Source organism: Trichomycterus rosablanca, chromosome 6 (genome assembly GCF_030014385.1).
Source record: "Trichomycterus rosablanca isolate fTriRos1 chromosome 6, fTriRos1.hap1, whole genome shotgun sequence".
Lineage (NCBI taxonomy): Eukaryota > Metazoa > Chordata > Actinopteri > Siluriformes > Trichomycteridae > Trichomycterus > Trichomycterus rosablanca.
Genome location: NC_085993.1, coordinates 52,255,434 through 52,283,293, shown reverse-complemented (window position 1 = coordinate 52,283,293; position 27,860 = coordinate 52,255,434). Strand labels below are relative to the sequence as shown.

At 45.2% G+C, this 27,860-nt stretch overlaps 1 protein-coding gene across 1 annotated transcript in view; it reads right to left on the bottom strand.

Annotated features, from left to right (window-relative positions):
* nbeal1 (neurobeachin-like 1) overlaps positions 1 to 27,860 on the bottom strand; it is an 88,282-nt gene that overhangs the window by 27,871 nt on the left and 32,551 nt on the right. The window contains exons 7-34 of the mRNA XM_062998086.1: positions 25,384 to 25,466; positions 24,986 to 25,071; positions 23,834 to 24,179; positions 23,026 to 23,132; positions 19,724 to 19,807; positions 17,715 to 17,798; positions 17,535 to 17,633; positions 16,884 to 17,455; positions 16,674 to 16,806; positions 15,787 to 15,906; positions 15,442 to 15,694; positions 15,262 to 15,347; positions 13,029 to 13,118; positions 12,774 to 12,945; positions 12,527 to 12,660; positions 10,497 to 10,656; positions 9,898 to 10,000; positions 9,533 to 9,686; positions 6,939 to 7,097; positions 6,610 to 6,769; positions 6,318 to 6,406; positions 5,017 to 5,484; positions 2,958 to 3,133; positions 2,248 to 2,536; positions 1,835 to 2,152; positions 808 to 957; positions 380 to 537; positions 62 to 186 (exon numbers count right to left, since the gene is read on the bottom strand). Of these exons, the coding sequence (XP_062854156.1) occupies positions 62 to 186; positions 380 to 537; positions 808 to 957; positions 1,835 to 2,152; positions 2,248 to 2,536; positions 2,958 to 3,133; positions 5,017 to 5,484; positions 6,318 to 6,406; positions 6,610 to 6,769; positions 6,939 to 7,097; positions 9,533 to 9,686; positions 9,898 to 10,000; positions 10,497 to 10,656; positions 12,527 to 12,660; positions 12,774 to 12,945; positions 13,029 to 13,118; positions 15,262 to 15,347; positions 15,442 to 15,694; positions 15,787 to 15,906; positions 16,674 to 16,806; positions 16,884 to 17,455; positions 17,535 to 17,633; positions 17,715 to 17,798; positions 19,724 to 19,807; positions 23,026 to 23,132; positions 23,834 to 24,179; positions 24,986 to 25,071; positions 25,384 to 25,466 (4,958 nt within the window). The remainder of the gene's footprint in view (positions 1 to 61; positions 187 to 379; positions 538 to 807; positions 958 to 1,834; positions 2,153 to 2,247; positions 2,537 to 2,957; positions 3,134 to 5,016; positions 5,485 to 6,317; positions 6,407 to 6,609; positions 6,770 to 6,938; positions 7,098 to 9,532; positions 9,687 to 9,897; positions 10,001 to 10,496; positions 10,657 to 12,526; positions 12,661 to 12,773; positions 12,946 to 13,028; positions 13,119 to 15,261; positions 15,348 to 15,441; positions 15,695 to 15,786; positions 15,907 to 16,673; positions 16,807 to 16,883; positions 17,456 to 17,534; positions 17,634 to 17,714; positions 17,799 to 19,723; positions 19,808 to 23,025; positions 23,133 to 23,833; positions 24,180 to 24,985; positions 25,072 to 25,383; positions 25,467 to 27,860) is intronic.

Genomic DNA, 27,860 nt, shown 5'->3' with positions numbered 1-27,860 from the left:
GAGAGAGAGAAAGAAAGAAAGAGTGTGTGTGTGTGTGTGTGTGTGTGTGTGTGTGTGTTACCCAGGTTGTCTCTGAGAGCGCTGGCCTCTCTGTGAGGGTCGTAGTTGTAGTTCCTCACCATCTTCAGACGCATTCGAGAGTAATTCTCAGCGCTGGATAACTTCCAGTACATCTCCTTCTGCTGCCTACACACACACACACACACACACACACACACACACATTTATAAGCACCAGAGTTTTGGTTCATCAGTGTGTAGTTGCTGGGTGTTGTACTACAGTTATCCACTAGAGGGAGTCGCTGTGCAAACTCCACACAGACTGTGGAATGGGAGGCAGGGATCGAACCCGGGGGTGTGAAGCTGGCCCGCACACTGACCTGTCGGCCCAGGGTCCTCGGTCACACAGCAGGGAGCGACGCGCTGCTTTCCACTGCCTGAGGGTGGCGCTGTTCTGCGTGTGCATCTGCTTCAGCATGCTGTTGTACCTCAGGTTCTCCTGCCGGGCTCTCCGGCTGAACACCTCCACAAACTGCTCCTGCACCCAGGGACGGAGGTTCTCGTTCGTTCACTGTATCACTCACATCAGATGAACCACTTAGATAGAGAAGCGAACATGCCAAACTCCTCACAGACTGTGTCTCAGGATGAGGACAGAGCCCAGAATGCTGCCCTGTGCTCCATCTTATTCTAAACCCTGTAAACGATCCTCTACAGCAGGTAGGCAACACAAGTCCTGCTGACCTGGCTTGTGGAGTTTGGTATGTTCTCCGGGGTGTGTGTGTGTGTGTGTGTGTGTGTGTGTTACCTGAAAGCGGATCTTGCTCTCGCCCCGCTCTCTCTCCCGGCGGTGCAGGTTCATCATGAAGGTTTCGTAACAGTCCTTCCAGTACAGAGCCATGTTCTCGTGGTCCTGACTGAAGGTCTCGATCTCGTACTGCTTCATGTAGGGGATGATCTGAGGAGGGACGTGATGCAGTTACACACACGGCACACAGGGGGGCGACACAACTCACCACAATATATACAGGAGCTATAGAGGAGTCATATGGAGGAGACGAAGAACACCCAACGAGATTCATCCATTCATCCATCCAACCATCCATCCATCCAACCAACCATCCATCCATCCATCAGTTCACCCATCCATTCATTTATCCATCCAACCATCCATCTATCTATTCATCCATCCATCAGTTCACCCATTCATCCCTTCATTTATCCCATCGTCTCCATTAATCCATCCTTCCATCAGTTCACCCATCCATTCATTCCTCCATCCATCTACCCACCCATCCATTCATTTATTCATTCATCTATTCATCCAACCATCCACCCAACCACCCCTTCATTTATCCCACCATCTCCACCCATCCATCATTCATCCATTCATTCATTTCATCTATTCATCCAGCAGTCCACCCATTCATCACTTCATTCATCCCTCCATCAATCCATCCATCCAATTAATTCATCCTTCCATTCATTCCTTCATCTATCCTGCCCTCTCCATCCATCTATCAGACCATCCATTCATTCATCCATCCATCCATCCATCCTATCAATACATTAATTCATCCTTCCATTCATCCCTTCATCTATCCTGCCCTCTCCATCCATCTATCAAACCATCCAACCATTCCTTCATTCATCTAAACCACCGTCCCCATCCCTCCCTCCCATCATTAATCCCTCCACCCACCAAGTCATCCATTCATTCTTCATCCATTCATTAATTAATCCATCTATTCCTCCAGGCTTTCATTCATTCATTCATCCATCCATCCCTCCACACATCAATCCCTCCCTCCATCCCTCCAAACCCATGAGCGTACATATTTATCGAGGTAGACCCTCCACTCGGGGGAGCTGCAGTAGGTCTGGAAGTCCTCGAAGAAGGAGGCGCTGCCGTTACAGTTGGGAAGGGAGGGGAGGTGCAGCTCCATGTACAGCAGCTTGTGTACTTTAGACAGGAGGGTACGGAGCAGAGGAACCAGGAAGGAGTACGTCTCCTCCTCCTCTCCCTTCTGCCCCCCCAGAGAGCGCCGCAGGATGCACTCCACCCGGCCCAGCAGGAAACACGCCTCGTCCTGAGAGTCCACCACCTTTATCTGCAGGATCCAGTTCAGCTTCGCCGTCGCCATCGCGCACACCTACAGGAGAGAGAGAGATACCGACACCTTTTCATAACACGGGTACAGACGGAGGAGGAACCACTGGGGTTTTCTGGAAAACCTGGTGCTCTCACCTGAGGGTCGGGCTGGGCGATGAACCCCAGCAGGAGTCGGAGCCCGAGCTGCGAGAGGTGATGCCACTGGACGCCGGCGCTGTACCACACCATGAGTCCGTCCATCAGCGTGACCGTCTCCTCCAGCAGCTTCTCGCTCCACAGCGCCGGGTTCACCAGCCCCTCCGCCTGCAGGAAGTCCTGCACCACCTGCAGCAGCCGCACCGCGTTCTCCGTCTGCTCCGGCAGCGCGGCCGTCGTGCACTCGCGGTAATCGCTCACCGCGCTCTCCACCATCCGCTCCAACAGACTGTCCGGTAAAAAAATACACATTTATTTTACCAATTCAGCTCTTCTTTGGTTATATCCAGTTCCCCTGCACTTTGGCGCCCCCTGCTGCATGAGAAGGGCCGCAGACTAGCACAAGTTTTTTACAAAGAGCCCTAACGGAAACAGAGGAACACACTACGCTCTCTGTATTTATCCATCCCTCATGCAGTGCCTCGACCAGACAGCAGGGGTCACCGTTCAGTCTGATCTAGGTAGTGAGGCTGTAGTTTTTTATTTTATGATGAATTGCAGTGCTTCTCCAGATTTGCAGACTGACCCCTTTAACGAGACCAGCGAGCTGTTCAGAATGCCCCTGACTTCATTTGATTTGCTACGAGGACAGACCCCACCATACTGATAGACCTCACAAAGAGACTCGAATCTCAGGTAGAAGAGGGCACCTGAGTTTGATGTGATCGACGGGCAGCAGCAGCTCGTTGGCGGTGCCCAGTTTGGTGAGGGCAGAGAAGACCTGCCCCCTCTCCAGCCAGGCGGCATCGTCCGATCCGCTCACGCCCTTCCACATCACACACAGGACCACCTCCAGGACCATCCTCACCAGCTCCTCCTCTGTACACTAAACACACACACATACGCACTATTACACACGGCTTGTACTCCTTAAAGTCTTGGTCTTTGTTAGCATAAATCCTAATCTTGGTCAATAGGGGGTCTTAGTCTTGTCCTGTTCTCCAGTGTTATGGGTCTTGGTCCAAAATATGAAATGTTTTGGTCTTCAACAGTAATCATCATGGTTTAGTTGGGTAAAAGTCTTGATCTGAACAATTAAAAGTCTTGGTATTGTCTTAGACACTCAATCTAATCCTGGTCTAGTCTTTTTCTCACAGTTCTTAGTCCTAGAGTTTTCCTGACCATTAGGAAAATCCTTGTCTTGTTTCGTTCTCCTTAGTCTTGGTCCCGTCCTGGTTATGTCTAAGTTTTGGTCCTAATCTGTATGAGTCCTGGTCTTGTCTTATTCTTGATTGTTATGAGTAGGGATGCATCGATACCATTTTTTCCCAACCGAGTACGAGTACAGGTACGTGTATTTTTGTATTTGCTGATACCGATACCTATTTAGAATACCGTTTTTTTAAACAAAAACACACGTGAGAAGTGACGAGGGGTTTGATGATACCACGTCCAAAAATGCACGTCAACAAGTAGCGAGAGATCAAAGTGTTTGTGCGCTGATGTGATGAAATCAAGGAGGAAAAATAAATGAATCTGAGTGGATCTGGCAACACGAGCAGCACGGATCGTTCTGTAGTGAGTTGGAGGTTAATAAATATTTTTGCAATGTTGGTGTTTTGTTGTTACGTTCTGTAGAGAACGATCAGGTCAGAAATACTGTAAAACGTGTGTGTGTGTGCTGATGTATTCTGATATAAACTATATCATCCCCCCGTCCCACCTGTTTACGCTCCTCTCCTGCGTTTCCCCTCACACCGTATCCTGCGTTCTCATTGGCTGTTCGACATGTCACTCGTTCCCAGTCGCACATCTGAGATCAGATATCTGACGTGCTAGGCGAGCGAACGCCGAGTCGCTCCCGAGCCGGCAAATCTAGCGCCGACCAGCCGCCGAGCGAAAATCAGGGCGAAGATCGTGTAGTGTGAACCGGGCATAACGCAGCGACGTGCACTAGGTACACGGTATCGGATGTTTAGTATCGGAGCCTCGTTTGCGAGTACGAGTTAATGAGCGCGGTGTCGGGCAAATATCCGATACCAGTATCGGTACTCGTGCATCTCTAGTTATGAGTCCTGATTGCTATAGATCTTGGTTCTGTCTTGGTCTTGATTGTTATAAGTCTGGATCTTGGCTTTGGTTTATATGGGTCCTGGTTTTGTCTTCAGTTGATATGGGTTTTGTCTTAGTCTTGACTGGTATGGGTCTTGGTCTTAATTGGTAAATGTCTTGTTCTTGATTTGTATGGGCCTGGTCCTGGTATTGGTTTATATGAGTCTTGGTCTCGTCTTAGTCTTGACTATTATGGGTCTTGGTCTTGTCTTTGTCTTGATTGGTCTGGGTCCTGGTGTTGTCTTTGGTTGATCTGAGTCTTGGCCTCGATTTGTATCAGTCTTGGTGTTGGCTTTGTCTTAACTGGTATGGGTTCTGGTCTTGGCTCTGTCTTAGTCTTGATTAATTTGGGTCTTGGTCTTAATTGGTATGAATCTTAGTATCGTCTTAGTCTTGATTAGTATGGGCCGTGGTCTAGTATTGGTCTTGATCTGTATGGGTCCTGATCTTGGCTTTGGCTGGAATGAGTCCTGGTCTTGTCTTATACTTGATTGTTATGGGTTCTAGTCTAGGTCTCAGTCTTAGTCTTGATTAGTATGGATCTTGGTCTTGTCTTGATTGGTCTGTGTCCTGGTCTGGTCTTCGGCTGATTTGGATCTAGGTCTAGTCCTGGTTCAGACCCACAGACCCGCCCCAGCAACTCCCGTACCCGCTCACCTCGCCGCTGTTGAAAGACTCCCCCAGAGAGACGTTATCACTGAACAGGAAGTGGTCATCCCCCAGAGAGGAAGTGGTGTCCCGTTCTGAGGTGCCTCCGGGGAAGGGTTTGGAGTGTTCCAGAGGTGAGGGGGTCTGGCTCCTGCTGTTAAGATGCTCCAGCGCAGGGACCTGGATCAGATCTAAACTCAGTCCATTTCCTCTGGAGGAGTCGCTGGGGGTCTCGGGCAGAGACAGAACCTCCCCGAAATCATCGGGGGTCTCCGGGCACACGGGAAGCTCCGCCCGGCTCGAGCCCACGCTGCCCAGACTGCCGGAGTCGCCCCGAACCGAACCGGAACCGGAGTCACCGGAACCGCCGCCGCCGCCGCTGCCGCGTACCAACACGCGGATCAGAGAGTCCTGCCAACAGACCTGCTTACTGACCTGCACCGCCGCGTCCGGCTGAGACTGGACCAGAGAGTACAGCTACACGCACACACACACACACACATATACACACACACACATATACATACATCAATACACACATGCATACACACATCAATATACAAATACACAAACATACACAGAAATACACACACATATACATACATACACACGTACCACACACACACCACATATTCACATATTTACACACACACCACACACACACACACACACACACACACACACCACACACACACACACACACACACACACACACCACACACACACACACACACACACACCACACACACACACACACCACACACACACCACACACACATAAAAACTTAATAACTTAATAATATTAATAATAATATTTAAAAAATGGTATAATTATTATTATTAAATTACACATAATAAATATAATAATAAATTTATAACACCTGAAATTAAATAATAATAATAATTATAACACACATGATAATAATATTAATATAATATTATAAAATACCTTTAAATATTATAGAAATAATAACAATAAATGTAATAATAACAAATATATTAATGATGATGATAAGTGTAATAATAAAAGTAAATAATAATAATAGAATAATAAACTAGAATAAACATTAATAATAATACTGATAATAACAATATAATAATTATTATTAATGTTAGTTCTATTTTATTATTTTACATCTATTATATCATTATCATTTTGGATAAATAATAATAATAATAATAATTATAACAATAATTCTGATTTTACCCGTTTACAGACGAGCATGCGATTATTTTACATCTATTATATCATTATCATTTTGGATAAATAATAATAATAATAATAATTATAACAATAATTCTGATTTTACCCGTTTACAGACGAGCATGCGAACACTCAGCTCCGCTCGGTGGATCAGCTGTATCAGAGCCATCAGATCTTTATAATTCACCACCGGATCTACACACACACAACACACACACACACACACACACACACACACACCACACCACACACACACACACACACCACACCACACACACACACACACACACACACACATAAGATCCTGTCCACATTCTTTTGGTCAGAGAGTGCAGCCAGGCTCGCTCCCGGTGCATTCTGGGATATGTGTGTGAGGAGGAGGAGGAGGTGTGACTGACCTGTGTGTAGAACCTGGTTGAGGAGACACTTGACGAGGGTGGAGGTGATATGAGCCTCAGAGAAGAGCAGCGTGAGGCCGGAGTATCCCACGTCCCTCAACCTCAACCTCAGTTTACTCTTCTCATACACACGATCACACCTCAGCATCCGCTCGAACAGCTACACACACACACACACACACAGAATTCTGGGTAAGAACCTCCATCATACTACCACCACCATGTTTCACAGCTCCTGCAGAGTACACTACACACAGTGTGTGTAGATCAGTGTGTGTAGGTCAGTGTGTGTGTAGATCAGTGTGTGTGTGTGTGTGTGTGTGCGAGACCTTGAAGACGAGCTCTCTGAGACGGTCCGAGTGTTTGGGATTGAGTAGCAGGGCGTAGCAGGAGTCGGCCGCGCCCGGCTCAAACAGCAGCAGGAAGAGCTGATCACGGGACACGCCCGTCTGGAGGAGACTCAGCAACACCTCCAGGATAGCACACAGCTACACAAACACACAAACACAACGGCATAAACACACAAACACACAATGCAAACACAACCACGTAAATACACAAACACACAAACACACAACCACGCAACCACTACATAATACACAAACACAACCATGTAAATACACAAACACACAAATACACAACACAACCACGCAACCACCACATAAACACACAAACACACAATGCAAACACAACCACGTAAATACACAAACACACAAACACACAACCACGCAACCACTACATAATACACAAACACAACCATGTAAATACACAAACACACAAATACACAACACAACCACGCAACCACCACATAAACACACAAACACACAACGCAAACACAAACACAACCACATAAACACAACCACACAAATACACAAACACACAACCACGCAACCACCACATAATACACAAACACAACCATGTAAATACACAAACACACAAATACACAACACAACCACGCAACCACCACATAATACACACAAACACACAACGCAAACACAACCACATAAACACAACCACACTAATACACAAACACACAACCACGCAACCACCACATAATACACAAACACAACCATGTAAATACACAAACACACAAATACACAACACAACCACGCAACCACCACATAATACACAAACACAACCATGTAAATACACAAACACACAAATACACAACCACGCAACCACCACATAATACACACAAACACACAACCACGCAACCACCACATAATACACAAACACAACCATGTAAATACACAAACACACAAATACACAACCACGCAACCACCACATAATACACACAAACACACAACGCAAACACAACCACATAAACACAACCACACTAATACACAAACACAACCATGTAAATACACAAACACACAACCACGCAACCACCACATAATACACAAACACAACCATGTAAATACACAAACACACAAATACACAACACAACCACGCAACCACCACATAATACACAAACACAACCACGTAAATACACAAACACACAACCACGCAACCACCACATAATACACAAACACAACCATGTAAATACACAAACACACAAATACACAACACAACCACGCAACCACCACATAAACACACAAACACACAATGCAAACACAACCACGTAAATACACAAACACACAACCACGCAACCACCACATAATACACAAACACAACCACGTAAATACACAAACACACAACCACGCAACCACCACATAATACACAAACACAACCACATAAACACACAAACACACAATGCAAACACAACCACGTAAATGCACAAACACACAACCACGCAACCACCACATAATACACAAACACAACCATGTAAATACACAACCACACAAATACACAACCACGCAACCACCACATAATACACACAAACACACAACGCAAACACAACCACATAAACACAACCACACTAATACACAAACACAACCATGTAAATACACAAACACACAACCACGCAACCACCACATAATACACAAACACAACCATGTAAATACACAAACACACAAATACACAACACAACCACGCAACCACCACATAAACACACAAACACACAATGCAAACACAACCACATAAATACACAAACACACAACCACGCAACCACCACATAATACACAAACACAACCATGTAAATACACAAACACACAAATACACAACACAACCACGCAACCACCACATAAACACACAAACACACAATGCAAACACAACCATGTAAATACACAAACACACAACCACGCAACCACCACATAATACACAAACACAACCATGTAAATACACAAACACACAAATACACAACACAACCACCACATAAACACACAAACACACAACGCAAACACAACCACATAAACACAACCACACAAATACACAAACACACAACCACAGAAACACATAAATACACAACCACACAACACAAACACACAAACACAACCACAAAAATACACAAACACACAACCCCACAAATACACAACCACATAAACACAACCACACACAGAACCATACAAACACACAAACATGCAACAACACAAACACACACAACCACACACACAACAGAAACATACAACACATCCATGCAAACACACAACCACACAAACATACACCAGAGGAAGAGAGTCAGTATTAGAGCTGAAGGTTGTGTGTTTAAATCTCATCTCTGGAGCTCAGTGATTTCTGCAGTTTGTGTGTCTGTGACTGAACGACTGGAACTATTTAAGAATCTGCCGGATCAAAAATATCCAGACACCAACGTGATGATGAGCAGTTGTCTCTGTACCAAGGTCCGTAAGAAAACCCAAAGCTGTTAGTAATTGTAACTGTAGCTGTTGGGGTGCTGTCTACATATTTCTGACCCAGCAGATCCACCAAACTCAAGTTCAGCCACCAGGTGTGGAGCCACGCTCAGAATGGACCGGTTCCTCACCTGCTCCTCATCTCCACTGGCACTGATGTATCCCAGAATGCTCTGGATCTCCTCCTGGCTGGTGCCCTTGCTGATGTAGTACTTGAGGAGACCACAGAGGGACGCTCTGATGGTCCGGACGTCTTCCTCGCTCAGATCACCTTCACGATTCCCACTGGTCAGGGAGAAGCAGAGAGAGGAAGGAAGTGAGTCTGCATGGTCCTGATCAAAGTCCCTCAGGACTTTATGCTCATCAGATGTGCTGTGTTTAATAAGAGAACTACGAGGAACCTTCATCAGATCACTATCAGTAGTAATATAGGTAGGGATGTTGGTAGGTCTGTGAGTGTAGGAGCAGTGGTGCATTGTGGGTAGTGTAGTTTTACCCGTAGTAAAGGCGGACGGTGTCGAGCAGGAACTGAACTCCGTATTTCCTCCTGAACTGTTTCCTGCTGTCCTTAATGACAGTGGACATGTACTGGATATGTCCTGCAACACACACACACACACACACTCAAAGCTTTATACACACATTACCTACACTACAGACGCGCTACACACACACACACACACACACACTCAAAGCTTTATACACACATTACCTACACTACAGACGCGCTACACACACACACACACACTCAAAGCTTTATACACACACTACCTACACTACAGACGCGCTACACACACACACACACACACACACTCAAAGCTTTATACACACACTACCTACACTACAGACGCGCTACACTACAGACGCGCTACACACACACACACTCAAAGCTTTATACACACATTACCTACACTACAGACGCGCTACACACACACACACACACACACACACTCAAAGCTTTATACACACATTACCTACACTACAGACGCGCTACACACACACACACACACACATAACACTCAAAGGTTTTCATACACACACACTATACACACACACACACACACATAACACACACTACACCCCCCCCAGACGTACCGATGCGCAGGGGGAAGTCTCCCTGGTTCCAGATGTTGAAGTTGAAGAGCAGGTGTGTGTGCAGCTGTTGAAGCAGCTGTGAGTTCTTCTCATACGTCACCTGTTCTATCAGCAGCTGTACGGCCACCAGCACACTCACATCCACCATGAATGCTGGCAACTACACACACATGTGGTACATGTTTATTTCACTGGTCCTAGTCAGTCCTAGTTATACAGACATAAATGTAGCAGGAGCTCATTTTGCATGTAAGCTTGCTCGACTGTGGACAGTAAAACCTGTGATCCAGCAGCATTTAATTCATAGCAGAACTGTTTACTGTTTACACCCTGATCGTCACAGCTTGTTTCGTCATCCAACCTTGGGAAAAGACCGCCTTTCTATTTAGTTCTTAATAAATGCAGTAGAACTAACCCTACTTATATGGGCACAGAGAAGTCAGCAGCTGTAGTCGATCATAAATCACTGATGAGGAATCTGGAGGCCATGAAACAGAGTTTAATGACATTGTTGATAAGTGCGGTGGTGTGGAAGGCTCCGTCTTTATATTTCGACCCAGATTTCCAAAAATGAGACGTTTATAAAAGGCCACGCCCAGTTACGATCACTGCCAGACCTGTCTGGAAATGTAAAGCAGTGCATGACGCCACATTCTAAAGAGAAATACAGATACAGATCATCAAAATCTACAAGTCTGGGAAGGGTTACAAAGCTATTGCATAGGGTCTGGGACTCAACCAAACAACAGTGAGAGCCATTATCCGCAAAAGGAGACAACTTGAAATAGTGGCAGACTTTTTCAGGAGTGGTCTGCCTATCAAAATGCCACAAGAACGCCTCAATCACAGAAAAACCAAGACCAACATCTTAAGATCTGCAGGTCTCACTTAGACTCAACATAGACAATTCTACACTAGAAAGACTTTGGGCAAAAATGGTGAGAACTTGGAACTTTGGGCAGAAAAAGAGAACTTGGAATAGTGAAGAACCTTCTCAGGAGTGGCCAGCCTCTCAAAATACGCATCAATCACAGAACAACCCAGACGAACATCTTGAGATCTGCAGGTCTCATTCCTTCAGTTAAAAATGATGAAAGCTTGGAACTTTGGGCAAAAAAAGAGAACTTGGAACAGTGGAGAACCCTCCCAGGAGTGGCCAGCCTCTCAAAATATCACCAAGAATGCATCAGACACAGAACAACCCAGCAGAACATCTTAAGATCTGCAGGTCTTACTCCATTCACTTAGGTTCAACGTAGACAATTCTACAGTAAGAGAAACTTTGGGCAAAAGAAGACAACTTGGAACAGTGAAGAACCTTCCCAGGAGCGGCCAGCCTACCAAAATACCACCAAGAATGCGTCAATCATAGAACAACCCTGACAAACATCTTGAGATCTGCAGGTCTTACTTTCTTCAGTTAAGATCAACATAGACAATTCCACACTAGAAAGACCTTGGGCAAAAATGGAGAGAACTTGGAACAGTGGAGAACCTTCCCAGGAGTGGCCAGTCTAACAAACAACCCAGCAGAACATCTTGAGATCTCCAGGGCTCACTTCCTTCCGTTAAGGTCAAGGTAGACAATTCTACATTAGAAAGACTTTGAGCAAAAATGGTGAGAACTTGGAACTTTGGGCAAAGAGAGAGAACTTGGAACAGTGGAGAACCTTCTCAGGAGTGGCCAGTCTACCAAAATACCACCAAGAATGCATCGGCCATAGAACAACCAAGATGAACATCTAAAGATCTGCAGGTCTCACTTCCTTCAGTTAAGGTCATTGTACACAATTCTACAAAAAGAAAGAATTTGGGCAAAAGGAGACAACTTGGAACAGTGAAGAACCCTCCCAGGAGTGGCCTGTCTACCAAAATATGACCAAGAATGTGTCGGTCATAGATTAACCCAGATGAACATCTTGAGATCTGCAGGTCTCACTCATTTTAGCTCATCTCACATTTGCCCGAGACCTACACCCTTCTACATTAGAGTAGATTGATAGAGACACCAAGACACTTGATGGTTTTACCTTCTGCAGCAGGGCAGCGAGTGTAGTGACTCCATGCGAGTGCAGAAGAGCCTCCTGGTTCACTGTGTGTCTGAGCAGAAAATGCTTCAGCACCAACAGGAAGGTGGCAGCCAGATTCTTCTCCAGCCGAGCTTCTGCGGACACGTCAACACACACCAGTAAGCAAGACGGCACAACGTAAGTCTCTCCTACAAGACCAGGTCAGCGAACCCAGTCCACTCCCGCTCCCACTCCCTTACACACAAACCTGAGGCTCTGTTTGAAGGAAGTATGACCCAGTCCCCATCAGTGGGTGTGGCAGACTCAGGGGTCATGAAGTCTGACCCTGAGGATTCCACGTGTTGCTCAGGGGTCAGTAGGGTCAGCTGCTCCAGAATAGGGAAGAGTACAGGAAGTCCTCCAATGCAGTTAATAACATCCTGTGAAGAGAGAGTCCGCGTTAGCACGTTTGAATTACGATATGATAAATAATTCCAGCCCAAGTAGGGAGTGTCACTCCTACCTTCACATCCCAGTTGACCACTTTAGTTCCTGTTAGTCGTCCATGGAGGAGATTTGGGGAAAGGTCAAGACAGATGGGGTTTCTACAGGCCTGAATGATGGACAAAAAATTATATTTAAGCAACCAGAGTTACCTTCATCCACAGGGTAACCTTTTAAACTTCATTGTGCTTTGTTATTATATGTTTTTTTATTCTCAAACTGATGCCAGAAAGATACCTTCAGACAACGAGAGTTACCTTTAAGCAACTAGATGCCTTTAAGCAACTAGCTACCTAAAAGCAACCAGAGTTACCTTCAGGCAACCAGCTACCTAACCCTAACCTTAAGCAAACCAGAGTTACCTTCAAACAACAAGAGTTACCCTCGCAACCAGAGTTACCATTAAGCATCCAGCTACCTAAAAGCAACCAGAGTTACCCTCAAGCAACCAACGGCACCTTCAAGCAACCAGAGTTACCCTCAAGCAACCAGTGTTACCATTAAGCAACCAGCTACCTAAAAGCAACCAGAGTTACCCTCAAGCAACCAAAGTTACCATTAAGCATCCAGCTACCTAAAAGCAACCAGAGTTACCTTCAAGCAACCAAAGGTACCTTCAAGCAACCAGAGTTACCCTCAAGCAACCAGAGTTACCCTCAAGCAACCAGAGTTACCCTCAAGCAACCAAAGTTACCATTAAGCATCCAGCTACCTAAAAGCAACCAGAGTTACCTTCAAGCAACCAAAGGTACCTTCAAGCAACCAGAGTTACCCTCAAGCAACCAGAGTTACCCTCAAGCAACCAAAGTTACCTTCAAGCAACCAGAGTTACCCTCAAGCAACAAGAGTTACCCTCAAGCAACCAGTGTTACCATTAAGCAACCAGCTACCTAAAAGAAACCAGAGTTACCTTCAAGCAACCAAAGGTACCTTCAAGCAACCAGAGTTACCCTCAAGCAACCAGAGTTACCCTCAAGCAACCAGAGTTACCCTCAAGCAACCAAAGTTACCATTAAGCATCCAGCTACCTAAAAGCAACCAGAGTTACCTTCAAGCAACCAAAGGTACCTTCAAGCAACCAGAGTTACCCTCAAGCAACCAGAGTTACCCTCAAGCAACCAAAGTTACCTTCAAGCAACCAGAGTTACCCTCAAGCAACAAGAGTTACCCTCAAGCAACCAGTGTTACCATTAAGCAACCAGCTACCTAAAAGAAACCAGAGTTACCTTCAAGCAACCAAAGGTACCTTTAAGCAATAGTTACCTTTAAGTAACCAGAGTTACCTTCAGGCAACTAGATGCCTTTAAGCAACTAACTACCTAAAAGCAACCAGAGTTACCCTCAAGCAACCAGAGTTACCTTCAAGCAACCAGAGTTACCTTCAGGCAATTAGATGCCTTTAAGCAACTAACTACCTAAAAGCAACCAGAGTTACCCTCAAGCAACCAGAGTTACCCTCAAGCAACCAGAGTTACCTTCAAGCAACCAGAGTTACCTTCAGGCAATTAGATGCCTTTAAGCAACTAACTACCTAAAAGCAACCAGAGTTACCTTCAAGCAACCAGAGTTACCCTCAAGCAACCAGAGTTACCTTCTTGAGGGTAACTCAAGCATTCAAACTTTACCTTCCCTTCAGGCAACCAGAGTTACCTTCAAGCAAACAGCTATCTAAAAGTAACCAGAGTTACCTTCAGACAACCAGAGTTACCTTCAGACAACCAGAGTTACCTTCAAGCAACCAGAGTCACCTTCAAGCAAACAGCTATCTAAAAGCAACCAGAGTTACCTTCAGACAACCAGAGTTACCCTTAAGCAACCAGAGTTAACAGTATGCAACCAGATATACCTTCAAGCAACTAGTTACCTTCAGACAACCAGAGTTACATTTAAGCAACCAAAGATACATTCAGGCAACCAGGGTTACCCTCCAGAAACCAAAGTTTCCCTCAACCAACCAGAGTTTCTCCCAAGCAACCAGTGTTATCCTTAAGCAACCAGAGTTACCTTCAAACAACCAGAGTTACCCTCAAGCCACCAGAGTTACCTTCAAACAACCAGAGTTACCCTCAAGCCACCAGAGTTACCATTAAGCAACCAGAGTTACCTTCAAACAACCAGAGTTACCTTAAGATAACCAGAAATACATTTAAACAACAAGGGTAACCTTCAAGCAACCAGCTACCTAAAAGCAACCAGAGTCACTTAACACATTAATCGATGCTAAGCAAAGCTATACCATGTGACCCACTCACCTTTGGAGAGTAGTAGAGGAGGAGTTTGGTGTTGACGTCACCGAGTTCTGCCTCCAGACTTTTAAAGGGAGAAATACAGTTCGGCCCTAAATAAAGAAACAAGATGAACCTCGAGCTATTAAACCTTTAATGGGTTCTTTGGTTCCAGTGGAGGATTTTAAGACACTCGCCCACGTGTACCTGTGTTGTACAGAGCTCTGATGGTGCCGGTGTTGAGGGCTTCACTGAAAACCATCACTGTGCTCAGGTGGCCCTGCAGGGACGTCGGTCGCCCCCACTCGCTGTCCTGCGTCCCCGGTGAGATCAGAGCCAGCCTCGAGATGGACAGACCTCCCCACATGGACCCACGGGACGAGGGAGGGTCGGGGATCTGGGACGGGGGAGGAGTGGTCGTCCGCTGACCGGCCGAGCCGATACAGCATGACGTGAAGGCCTGTCCAGGGTACCAAGAGAACAAACTCAGTGTTTCTACACACGCTTATGGACACCAACAACAGTTTGTTTCCAAATTCTGGTTCTTCCTACCTCAGCCATGTTGGGGTACTTCAGTGGTGCTGATAATTTCAGCTGTCCATCCACGTAGATGTAGACCAGACTCTGTCCAAACGGTCTCTTCCCAGGAACATGGACTATACCAATATAGTGCTGAAAAATACCAACATAAAAAAACATTCAACATCAACAAACTGATCAAATAATCAATTTAACAACATCCATAATGGTCTGCAGGGAGTCTTTATACATAGTCTCCTAAAAGAAGGGATGCTGGGATATGTAGTCTCCTAAAAGAAGGGATGCTGGGATATGTAGTCTCCTAAAAGAAGGGATGCTGGGATATGTAGTCTCCTAAAAGAAGGGATGCTGGGATATGTAGTCTCCTAAAAGAAGGGATGCTGGGATATGTAGTCTCCTAAGGTGAAGGATGCTGGGATATGTAGTCTCCTAAAAGAAGGGATGCTGGGATATGTAGTCTCCTAAGGTGAAGGATGCTGGGATATGTAGTCTCCTAAAAGAAGGGATGCTGGGATATGTAGTCTCCTAAGGTGAGGGATGCTGGGATATGTAGTCTCCTAAGAGAAGGGATGCTGGGATATGTAGTCTCCTAAGGTGAAGGATGCTGGGATATGTAGTCTCCTAAGGCGAGGGATGCTGGGATATGTAGTCTCCTAAGGCGGGGGATGCTGGGATATGTAGTCTCCTAAGGTGGGGGATGCTGGGATATGTAGTCTCCTAAGGTGGGGGATGCTGGGATATGTAGTCTCCTAAGGTGAGGGATGCTGGGATATGTAGTCTCCTAAGGTGAGGGATGCTGGGATATGTAGTCCCCTAAGGTGAGGGATGCTGGGATATGTAGTCTCCTAAGGTGGGGGATGCTGGAATATGTAGTGTAGTAGGTAAGTGATCTGACTGACCCACAGTGAGTCGCAGAAGCAGTAATCGGGCAGAGTGACGGTGACGTATTCCTTCTTGCTGCACATCGCCACCACCAGGGAACCAGAAGAACTGATGAACGCCTCAAACCCGGTACCCCCTGCTGTAAAGAAACTACACACACCAGCACCTAGGTAAGGACACGTGTACTCGAACAGTAAGAGCACTGTTGTGAAAATGAATCCTGCTACCTGTACAACTGCTTCCTCTTCTCTCCTTTACCAGCTGGTTCCAGCTGATCCTGATCCAGCGAGAGCCACGCCAGGAAGGTGAAGGCGGAGCCGGGCCACCTGGACACGGTGGGCACGGTGATCCCAGCCATGGGCGGAGTCAGGTCGAAGTAGTGCGTCGCGCTGTGCAGCGTGTGCTTGCGCAGCATGCCGAGCAGCGAGCGCAGGACGGGCTCGGCGTAACGGTGGGGTCGGTTCTCCGGGTTCCGCAGGAGGCCCAGGAGCCGCTGGAGCTCGGCGCCGCTCAGAGACTCCGCCCCCAGGGCCCCCAGCAGGGCCAGCAGGCTCTCCGCACACACGCGTGGAAGACGGGTGTCTCTTTCCAGAGTGGACAGGATGCTCTCGGGCATGCGGGCGTTAACGCAGGCCGCCCGCGTCCGCCGGTTCAGGGCGCAGATCCGGCGCAGGCGGTCGGCCGCGAAGATCTGCAGCTCGGCCGATTCGAGATCGGGAAGCCAGCGGACCAAGAGGAGGAGAGGTTCCACGTTGCTGATGCCTAAAAATCCCACTGAGGAGTGATCGCCTTCCACCGCCTGCACACAGGTGGGCGAGTGAACATTCTGCAGCAAAAAATATAAACCAAATTATTATTACTATTATTTGGTATCTCACCATGTTCATGAGCTCCTTCAGCAGGTTCCTGGAAGGCTGACCCAGAGACACCAGCACCTCGTACAGGTGCGTGTACCCAATCCGCTCCTTGAAGACCTCCTGCAAGGACGAGGCTCATCAGATATCTGATCTCTGACTCACGATTATCACTTTATATTTTGGTTTCGGTGCGTGACTGACCTTGGCGGCCGGTGACCTGTGCATGACCGTAGTGAGGGTCTTGATGGTCGCTACAGCGAGGGAATCCAGCCTCCCTTGAAAGACCTGATGTGAGGAAACGGGTCAACATCACCGGACACGGCCAACACAAAAACGGAAATGGTGGCAATCTGGTCCCACTGCGGTTTACACTACGTAACATAAAGCCTCCACAAGGGGGAGCTCGTGTACAAATTCATTCAGTGTTAATTCGTTTATATAATTATTATTATTTTTCTCTGTGACCCATTTTTTTGGCTCGCGACCCACCCAAGGGTCGGGATCACAGGCGATCTACCACTGAGATCAAGGGTTCCAATCTCAGCGGTGCTATCGGGGCGGTCGGGCGTCTACACAGACATGATTGGCTACGTCTGAGAAGGGAGGGAGCGGCGGAACAGCCTAGGCATCAAGAGGTGCACTGGCACTTGTCGGTGCACTCTCTGTGCCGGTCCCAAGCCAGGATACAGCACCAAGTCTGGTGTTCGGTTGGCTGCAGAGGGTGTGTTGGCCTCTATTCATATAGTAAGTAGTGCACACACTGTGTTTATATATGATGAACACACACAAACAAGTACAAACACACCGACACATACTACACATACAACCCCCAACACTCCCACAATATTTCTCTCTGTCCAGCCACGCCCGGTGCATCCTCGCCGCCCTGACTGGCGACCAATAATCAGCTCACTGGATGTTAAAGGATGTAGATAGCGTGAGCACACTGGCTGGAGAGTGAAAAACATGCAGCATAAAACCAAAAACACACCCAGCACCCCAAGCACCCTGATTGGTGGATTAGTTCTGCACCCAAAATAAATAATAAATAAAATGAAATAAATAACCTAAAGAAAGAGGAACAGAAGAGTGAAGAATCAGGGTGAAGTGAAATCACGGCGAGGGATGGACGGACGGTGCAGCAGACCACTCCATTAGAGACCAGCCAGGTCAGAGGGGTTTGGGTTCCTGTTCTAAAAATGTACAAGCAGATAAATATGTTCCTTCAGCCACCTGTCGCACGGTTCGACAATTTTTTGTGAGTCCAATTTTTACCCGATTCACTATGGTGCTGATTGAGGAGAGCGAACTCCAACACTTTTCCCATCTTTTCAACTGCACGAGATGAGTTCATATGCAGATCAGCATTGTGCACGGAGAGCCCCACCCTGATCGGCATTATTCCTCTACTCTGTGAAGCACCATCAATCAGCCAGCAGAGGTCGTAACTGCATCAGTTATGAGCTCCCTATCCGGCTTTTTTCCCTCCCTGTATGAACAACAGGCCAATTGTCGTTCATGTAGCCACCCAGCCCAGCCGGAGATCCCAGCTCTGGTGTGCTAGCGTGTTTTACCGCTGTGCCACTTGTGCGGACCCATTTAATTTATTTATTTTTAGTTTATTAATCAGGTGGTTGAACACGCATACAGGCTACCTCCACACTGCAGTGCGCCAAAGCTAAAAATTTTTATACGTGATGGTACGGAACTGAAATCGTATCGGATGCAAATCCGATCTGCGCTCCGTGCAACATTCGTGGAACCCTTTCATCAATCAAACGCGTAATTAATCCGATTAAATCAATCAAACAATCGTAATTTCTCCAAATGCGCCTTCTGCTGGCTGGGCGAGGTGCCTGATCGTGGATGGCACTGGTAGGTGAAAAGAAGCGATCGACAGCCGTATGCGTGTCAGAGGGGGCGCCTGACACCCTCGCCCGTACAACCAGCGGAGAAATCCCAGTGGGAATTGGAAATGAATAAACCCGTTGCAGTGTGAACATGACCTATGCAAATTTTTAAGTGGGCGGAGCTTAGACTGTGTAAAGTCTGCCCAAGCTTTTACCCTTCGAACCCTCACCAAGCCCGAGCCTGATGCTGCCCATCCCTCCCAGTGAGGCCACATTAGAACAGAACCCGTGTGGCATGGTCTCGCCCTGGAGTGGCCCGGCGGGCGGGGTAAGAGGTATAAGGTGGCAGGTGGGCGGTACCTGGCTCTCCATCTGTCCCGTCAGTAATCGGTTGGTTAAATCTTTCTGCTCCTTGTCTGCTGCGCCGCACCTAACGTTTACCAGCTGCAAGGGGGGGCACGAGCAGTTAGACCAGACCAGAGGACGAGGGGGTATGGGGGGGGGGGGGGGGGGGGGGGGTGCAAAAAGTTTTAACAAGATCAAAAGCTCAGAGGTTAACAGTGTCGAGTGACTTAGCATTCCATTCCTGAAGAGAGAGAACATGCTCACTACAGGCAGCTCTGCAGGTTAATAACACGCACGTGTGATGCACGGAGGGAAGCGGTTATGACGCTCGTTAACAAACCGGGACCGGAGGTCACCGGAGACATCACGTTATTCGTTATGACATTAAACAACACTGTTTATAATACGATCGGACTGTTATGACATCACAATTGCTTGTTGCTAGGCAACCGGTGAACACACTAGGAACTAATGGCGTACGCAGCGGATCAGAGCGTACCCGGGTCGACATGAGCGGTCTTAGCTTTCCTTTCTTATCATTTACTTAACACCACATGGCCAAAAGTATGTGGACACCCGGCAGAGAGCTTGTCGGACAACCCATCCGAAGCCTGGGCACTGATATGGCAGCGTGTCTGTGGGAATTTGTGTCCACCAAATGTGGGCAAGATAGCACTTCATGCACGAGGTTGCTGTCTGTAAAGTGTTTAAAGGAGTTCAGGTCTCTGTGCAGGACTAACCGGACCGACCGTGTCGGAATTAGGATTGGTATCCGCCTTTTCTGAAGGTCCGGTTCTTCTGCAGGTTCTGATTAAACTCCACTCAGAACCACAGGCGGGTTCTACCGTCCGATCCGTCCGTCATTCTTCACCACACGGTCGAAAATCTTCATGTTCTTCGACCCAAAAGCATCACCATGATCCCTGAGAGGAACGCTGACCCCGTGTTGACCAACAGTTCTGACCCGCCACAATGCCGTGGTTTCGTACGTTCAAAACTTATGATCAGACCCGGAGAACAGCAGACTGGTGGTTGGTGGATTTGCACGTACAGTGAAGCCCGAAATTATTCATACCCCTGGCAAATTTTGACTTAAAGTTACTTTTATTCAACCAGCAATTTTTTTTTTGGACCGGAAATGACACAGGCGTCTCCCAGAAGATAATAAGACGATGTACAATAGGCATCATTATGGAAAAAAATATTTCTCAGCTTTTATTTACATTTGAACAAAAAGTGGCATGTCCAAAATTATTCATACCCTTCTCAATAATTAATAGAAAAGCCTTTATTGGCTATTACAGCAATCAAACGCTTCCTATAATTGCTGACCAGCTTTTTGCATGTCTCCACTGGTATTTTTGCCCATTCATCTTTAGCGATGAGCTCCAACTCTTTCAGGTTGGAGGGTCTCCTTGCCATCACCCTGATCTTTAGCTCCCTCCACAGATTCTCAATTGGATTCAAGTCAGGACTCTGGCTGGGCCACTGCAAAATGTTAATGTTTTTGTCCGCTAACCATTTCTTCACCACTTTTGCTGTGTGTTTTGGGTCGTTGTCGTGCTGAAATGTCCACTGGTGCCCAAGGCCAAGTTTCTCTGCAGACTGCCTGATGTTGTTGTTGAGAATCTTGATGTATTGATCTTTTTTCATGATGCCGTTTACTGTGATTAGGTTCCCTGGTCCATTGGCTGAAAAACACCCCCAAATCATTAGGTTCCCACCACCATGTTTGACAGTGGGGATGGTGTTCTTAGGGTTGAAGGCTTCTCCTTTTTTACGCCAAATGAAGGATACATCATTGTGGCCAAACAATTCAATTTTTGTTTCATCTGACCATAAAACAGAAGACCAGAAGTCTTCTTCTTTGTCCAGATGAGCATTTGCAAAGGCCAAGCGAGCTTTTGTGTGCCTTTTCTGGAGAAGTGGCGTCCTCCTTGGTCTGCGTCCGTGGAACCCAGCAGTGTGCAGTGTCCGTTGGACTGTCTGCCTTGAGACGTTGCCACCAGCAGAGCCCAGATTCACCAGGATGGCCTTGGTGGTGATCCTTGGATTCTTTTTCACCTCTCTCACTATCCTCCTGGCCAGCACAGGTGTCACTTTTGGCTTCCGACCACGTCCTCTGAGATTTTCCACAGTGCGGAATGTCTTGTATTTTTTAATAATACTTTGCACTGTAGCCACTGGAACTTGAAAACATTTAGATATGGCCTTATAGCCCTTTCCTGACTTGTGAGCTGCCACAATGCACAGCCGCAGGTCCTTAGTGAGCTCCTTTGTCTTAGCCATGACTGTCCACAAACCAACTGCAGAGAGTTGCTGTTTTTCACCTGTTGAGTTGATTAAAACAGCTGTTCCCAATGAATCAGGGTAATTAGGATGCTTTAGAACAGCTTGGACTATTTGGAATGGTATAGAACTTTGGATTTTCCCATAGACTGTGACCGTTTGCAAAGGGTATGAATAATTTTGGACATGCCACTTTTTGTTCAAATGTAAATAAAAGCTGGGAAATATTTTTTTCCATAATGATGCCTCTTGTACATCGTCTTATTATCTTCTGGAAGACACCTGTGTCATTTCTGGTCAAAAAAAAAATTGCTGGTTGAATAAAAGTAACTTTAAGTCAAAATTTGCCAGGGGTATGAATAATTTCGGGCTTCACTGTAGATGAAAGTGAAATGGAACCCCGGACAGACCCACACGGTCCTGGTCCTGAGCTCGGGGTCTGGATTTTATAGGAGTTCTGAATCCTGAGTTCTGAGCTAACATCAGAACACGCAGAGATACAGCACGTACGTTCTTTATTCAGGAGCTCTGAAGTTCTCATTAAGAGGTAAATAAAAGAGTTCTGGAGCCTTAAAATAAAAACAGAATTGAATCAGATCTCTAAAACCTCAGCCAGCCTGTTTCGACCAAAAGAACTCTGGTTCTGGTTCTTGAACCGGTTTCGTTCAGGCTTCTTCGAACCTTGGTGCTTTTTAAAGAACCGGCCGTGTTTCCACCAGTTTTTGGGAGCCGAGGATGGGTGTTGCGTAATGGAAGTAAACCGTAGTAACACGACGTCGGAGTGTGTGGATTAACTGTGGGGATTTGTGCTGCTGTTACAGATGTTTGTTTTTATGCAAAAAAATCAGTTCTACAATTAGGAAACAATTTGGATCTCCACCGGTTCCATCTCCAGAATAAAATGACGGATTATAAACGAGACCGGACGTCTGTCCTGGTTTTAAATACCCGAATCATGAATCTGAATGATTCTCAGCTTGGATGAGATGATCTAGGATCTAGAGCCGGTTCCTCTGGTTCTGACTCACCTTGCTGTTCTGGAGGAGTCGGGTCAGGTGCTCGAAGCAGTTGCTGTTGAGGAAGATGGCCTGCAGGACCGGCCGGTCCGAACACTCCAGCATGTCCTGGATGGTTTCTGACAGAGACAGGAGGAGATGAGGATGAGCACGAGAACGAGGTTCTGAGATACGTTTAGGAACATCTATCCAGTCTAATTAAAGACAATTATTATTAATATTATTATTAATTGGGCCACTCCGCTGAATCGGTGCCATTTCTGTCCCCAGGACTTTATATGTGTGTTTCCACAGTGTTCCCGTGCTTTAGCATGTTCTCCATGATGCTATATTTCATTAATTTAGTAATTCTACGTTAAAAGGTTAAAAACTCAGTCCTGTTACTCATGTACAGATCATCTTCCACCTTGGGAGATTCGACCAAAACACATTCTGAGTAGTTAAGTATGTGGGTTACTAGATTTAAGCTCGACTGAGTAAGGGGGTAAATACTTTTTCCACACGTGGTTAGGCACAAAGAACATCATGGTACCTATCCGTCAACGTTCTAGCAACCACCTGAGATACTGAACCATGGCAAGAACCTCCCTGTCTATGTGGAATACCACAGCCATCACCTAAGTCCATAACAAGCACTTAGCAACATCCTAGAAACCACCTGAAATATCATAGTAACTGCCTAGCAACACCCCGGAATATCATAGTAAGTATCATAGTAAGCAAATCACCCCACAACCGTACCAAGAGCAGAGCTTCAGCCCTGGAACGTTCTTCAGTAGATACAGGTTTCTATTTCGTCTGACATAAACGAGCCACTCACCGAGCATCAGCACCTGCAGGGCCACCAGTCGGCTCTCCCAGTTCCGGGAGCGGGACGGGGCGGGATGCTCCTTGACCCCGGGGGCGTTGGGGTCGGAGTTGAGCAGTTTGAAGTAGCCGTCGAGCACGTTGCTGATCTCCACCTGCCTCTGGTCCGAGCTGCTGGCTAACAGACTGTGAACCACCTCCCTCACGCAGCACAGAGTCAGGACCGCCTTCCGATCCGGCCCGGCCCCGTCCCAATCCTCATCACCGTCCCCTACATACTCTCCTCCTCCTGCTCCTCCTCCCAAAACCCCCATCAACACCTCCATGGTGGCAGGAGAGATGGCTAACAGAGCGTTACGCTGCCGAGGGGAGAACGAGGGACCGGATTAAATCACAATCAGAGAAAAAATAAAAAAGATTTCTGATAAAATCATTACATTCTATAATTTTATGTTATTATTACTTTTATAATATTATTGATATTATCGTTCTTATTTGTATGATCCCTTTTATAGTATTTTTTTTACCATATTATTATTATTATTATTATTATTAGCATTAATATAGTTTTTTATTTTTATATTATTATTATTTTTTATATTTTTATTATTTTATCATTATTATCATTTATATTATTTTCAATATTATTATTAATAATATTATTATTTTTTTAATATTATTGTTATTAATAATTATTATTTATTATTATTATTATTATTATTTACTATTATTATTATTAATTATTATTTATTATTATTATTACTATTATTATTAGCATTAATATAGTTTTTTATTTTTATATATTACTTATTTAAAGTAATTATATTCCTATATTATTATGACTGAAATTTTCTTATTATTCTTATTATATTATTTTATTATTATCATTTATATTATTTTCAATATTATTATAAATATTATTATTAGTATTTTAATATTAATGTTATTAATAATTATTATTTATTATTATTATTATTATTATTAATATTAATAGTATTATTATTATTATTATTATTTAATATTATTATTATTAATTATTATTTATTATTATTATTATTATTATTAATATTATTATTACTTTTAATATTATTATTATTATTATTATTATTATTATTATAAGACTGGATGTGACCTGTAGGCAGTATAATCATGGTGACGTCCTCACCTGTCCTCCTGCCACTATCGCCCCGAACAGGTGGAGGAGACAACACTTCAAACTGTCCTTCAGGTGTTCACTCTCCTGAAAACACTCTACACACACACAGGTAATCAGTCAGTAATGGTGCTGTAGGATCGGTTAACAGAGGCCCTGCGGGGGGGCCCGAAGCGTGACGGTCGCCCCTGAAAACACGGGAGGGTTTGTGGTCGGTGCAGGTGGTGGAACAGACAGAGAGACACATTCATCCAAAAACAGATAAAGAAGGAAAGACCAAAAGTATGTGGACACCTGACCACGAGCTTATTGAACATCGCATTACTAAGCCATGGTGCTCGGCTGCCATGAGTTTCCTTCACCCAAAAACAAAGATCATCAAGAGAACTAAGCCTCGTCGTGTGACTTACGGTAGAAGAAGGGGACGAACTCCACGGTGAGAGGGGCGGCTTTATACTTCTGCCTGCTTCTCTCCACAGAGCTGAGCTGCTGCCTGTAAACACACCATCACACAGTTACACCGTTACACAGTTACAGTCACACAGTTACACCACATCAACCTTCTGCATCACCCCCAAAATACCTCATCACCCTCGGGGCTCCAGATAACGTTAGTGTGATTATTATATGATGCTTATCAGGGTTTCAACCCTCATACTAGAACACAACGCAATACTGTGTGTGTATGAGTGTGTGTGTGTAAATATAAGTATAAGCGTGTGGGTGTGTGTGTAAGTGTATACGAGTGTGTGTGTGTATAAGTATGGGTGTATATAAGTGTATAGGTGTTTGTGCGTGTGTGTGTAAGTGTGTGTATGTGTGTATATATAAATGTATGTGTGAGTGTATTCAGTGTGTGTGTAAGTGTATATATGTGTGTGTATTGAGTGTGTAAGTGTGTTTGTGTATAAGTGTGTGTGTATTGTGTGTAAGTGTGTATGTGTATGTGTGTGTGTATTGTGTAAGTGTATTTATATGTGTGTGTGTGTGTAGTGAGTGTGTTTGTGTGTGTGTGAGTATATTAAGTGTGTAAGTGTATGAGCGTGTGTGTATATTGTGTATAAGTGTATGTGTGTATTCAGTGTGTGTGTGTACTGTATATATATGAGTGTGTGTGTACTGTGTGTGTATAAGTGTATGTGTGTATTCAGTGTGTGTGAGTATTGAGTGTGTAAGTGTATGAGTGTGTGTGTATATTGTGTATAAGTGTATGTGTGTATTCAGTGTGTGTGTATTCAGTGTGTGTGTGTATTGAATGTGTAAGTGTGTGTGTGTGTATTGAATGTGTAAGTGTGTGTGTGTGTGTGTGTGTGTATTGACTGTGTGTGTGTGTGTATTGAATGTGTAAGTGTGTGTGTGTGTGTGTATTGAATGTGTAAGTGTGTGTGTGTGTGTGTATTGACTGTGTGTGTGTGTATTGAATGTGTAAGTGTGTGTGTGTGTGTGTATTGAATGTTTAAGTGTGTGTGTGTGTGTGTGTATTGACTGTGTGTGTGTGTATTGAATGTGTAAGTGTGTGTGTGTGTGTGTATTGAATGTGTAAGTGTGTGTGTGTGTGTGTGTGTGTGTGTGTGTGTGTGTGTATTGACTGTGTGTGTGTGTATTGAATGTGTAAGTGTGTGTGTGTGTGTGTGTGTATTGACTGTGTGTGTGTGTATTGAATGTGTAAGTGTGTGTGTGTGTGTGTATTGAATGTGTAAGTGTGTGTGTGTGTGTGTGTGTGTATTGACTGTGTGTGTGTGTATTGAATGTGTAAGTGTGTGTGTGTGTGTATTGACTGTGTGTGTGTGTATTGAATGTGTGAGTGTGTGTGTGTGTGTATTGACTGTGTGTGTGTGTATTGAATGTGTAAGTGTGTGTGTGTGTGTGTGTTGACTGTGTGTGTGTGTATTGAATGTGTAAGTGTGTGTGTGTGTGTGTATTGAATGTGTAAGTGTGTGTGTGTGTGTGTATTGAATGTGTAAGTGTGTGTTGGTGTGTGTGTGTGTGTATTGAATGTGTAAGTGTGTGTGTGTGTGTGTGTGTGTATTGACTGTGTGTGTGTGTGTGTGTGTATTGAATGTGTAAGTGTGTGTGTTTGTGTATAAATGTGTGTGTGTGTATTCAGTGTGTGTGAGTATTGAGTGTGTAAGTGTATGAGTGTGTGTGTATATTGTGTATAAGTGTATGTGTGTATTCAGTGTGTGTGTGTGTATAAGTGTGTGTACTGTATATATATGAGTGTGTGTGTGTATATTGTGTATAAGTGTGTGTGTGTATAAGTGTGTGTACTGTATATATATGAGTGTGTGTGTGTACTGTGTGTGTATAAGTGTATGTGTGTATTCAGTGTGTGTGTATTGACTGTGTGTGTGTGTGTATTGAATGTGTAAGTGTGTGTGTGTGTGTGTGTGTGTGTGTGTATTGACTGTGTGTGTGTGTATTGAATGTGTAAGTGTGTGTGTGTGTGTGTATTGAATGTGTAAGTGTGTGTGTGTGTATTGACTGTGTGTGTGTGTATTGACTGTGTGTGTGTGTATTGACTGTGTGTGTGTGTATTGAATGTGTAAGTGTGTGTGTGTGTGTGTATTGAATGTGTAAGTGTGTGTGTGTGTGTGTGTATTGACTGTGTGTGTGTGTGTATTGAATGTGTAAGTGTGTGTGTGTGTGTGTGTATTGACTGTGTGTGTGTGTGTATTGAATGTGTAAGTGTGTGTGTGTGTGTGTGTATTGACTGTGTGTGTGTGTATTGAATGTGTAAGTGTGTGTGTGTGTGTGTGTGTATTGACTGTGTGTGTGTGTATTGAATGTGTAAGTGTGTGTGTGTGTGTGTATTGAATGTGTAAGTGTGTGTGTGTGTGTGTGTGTGTGTGTGTATTGACTGTGTGTGTGTGTATTGAATGTGTAA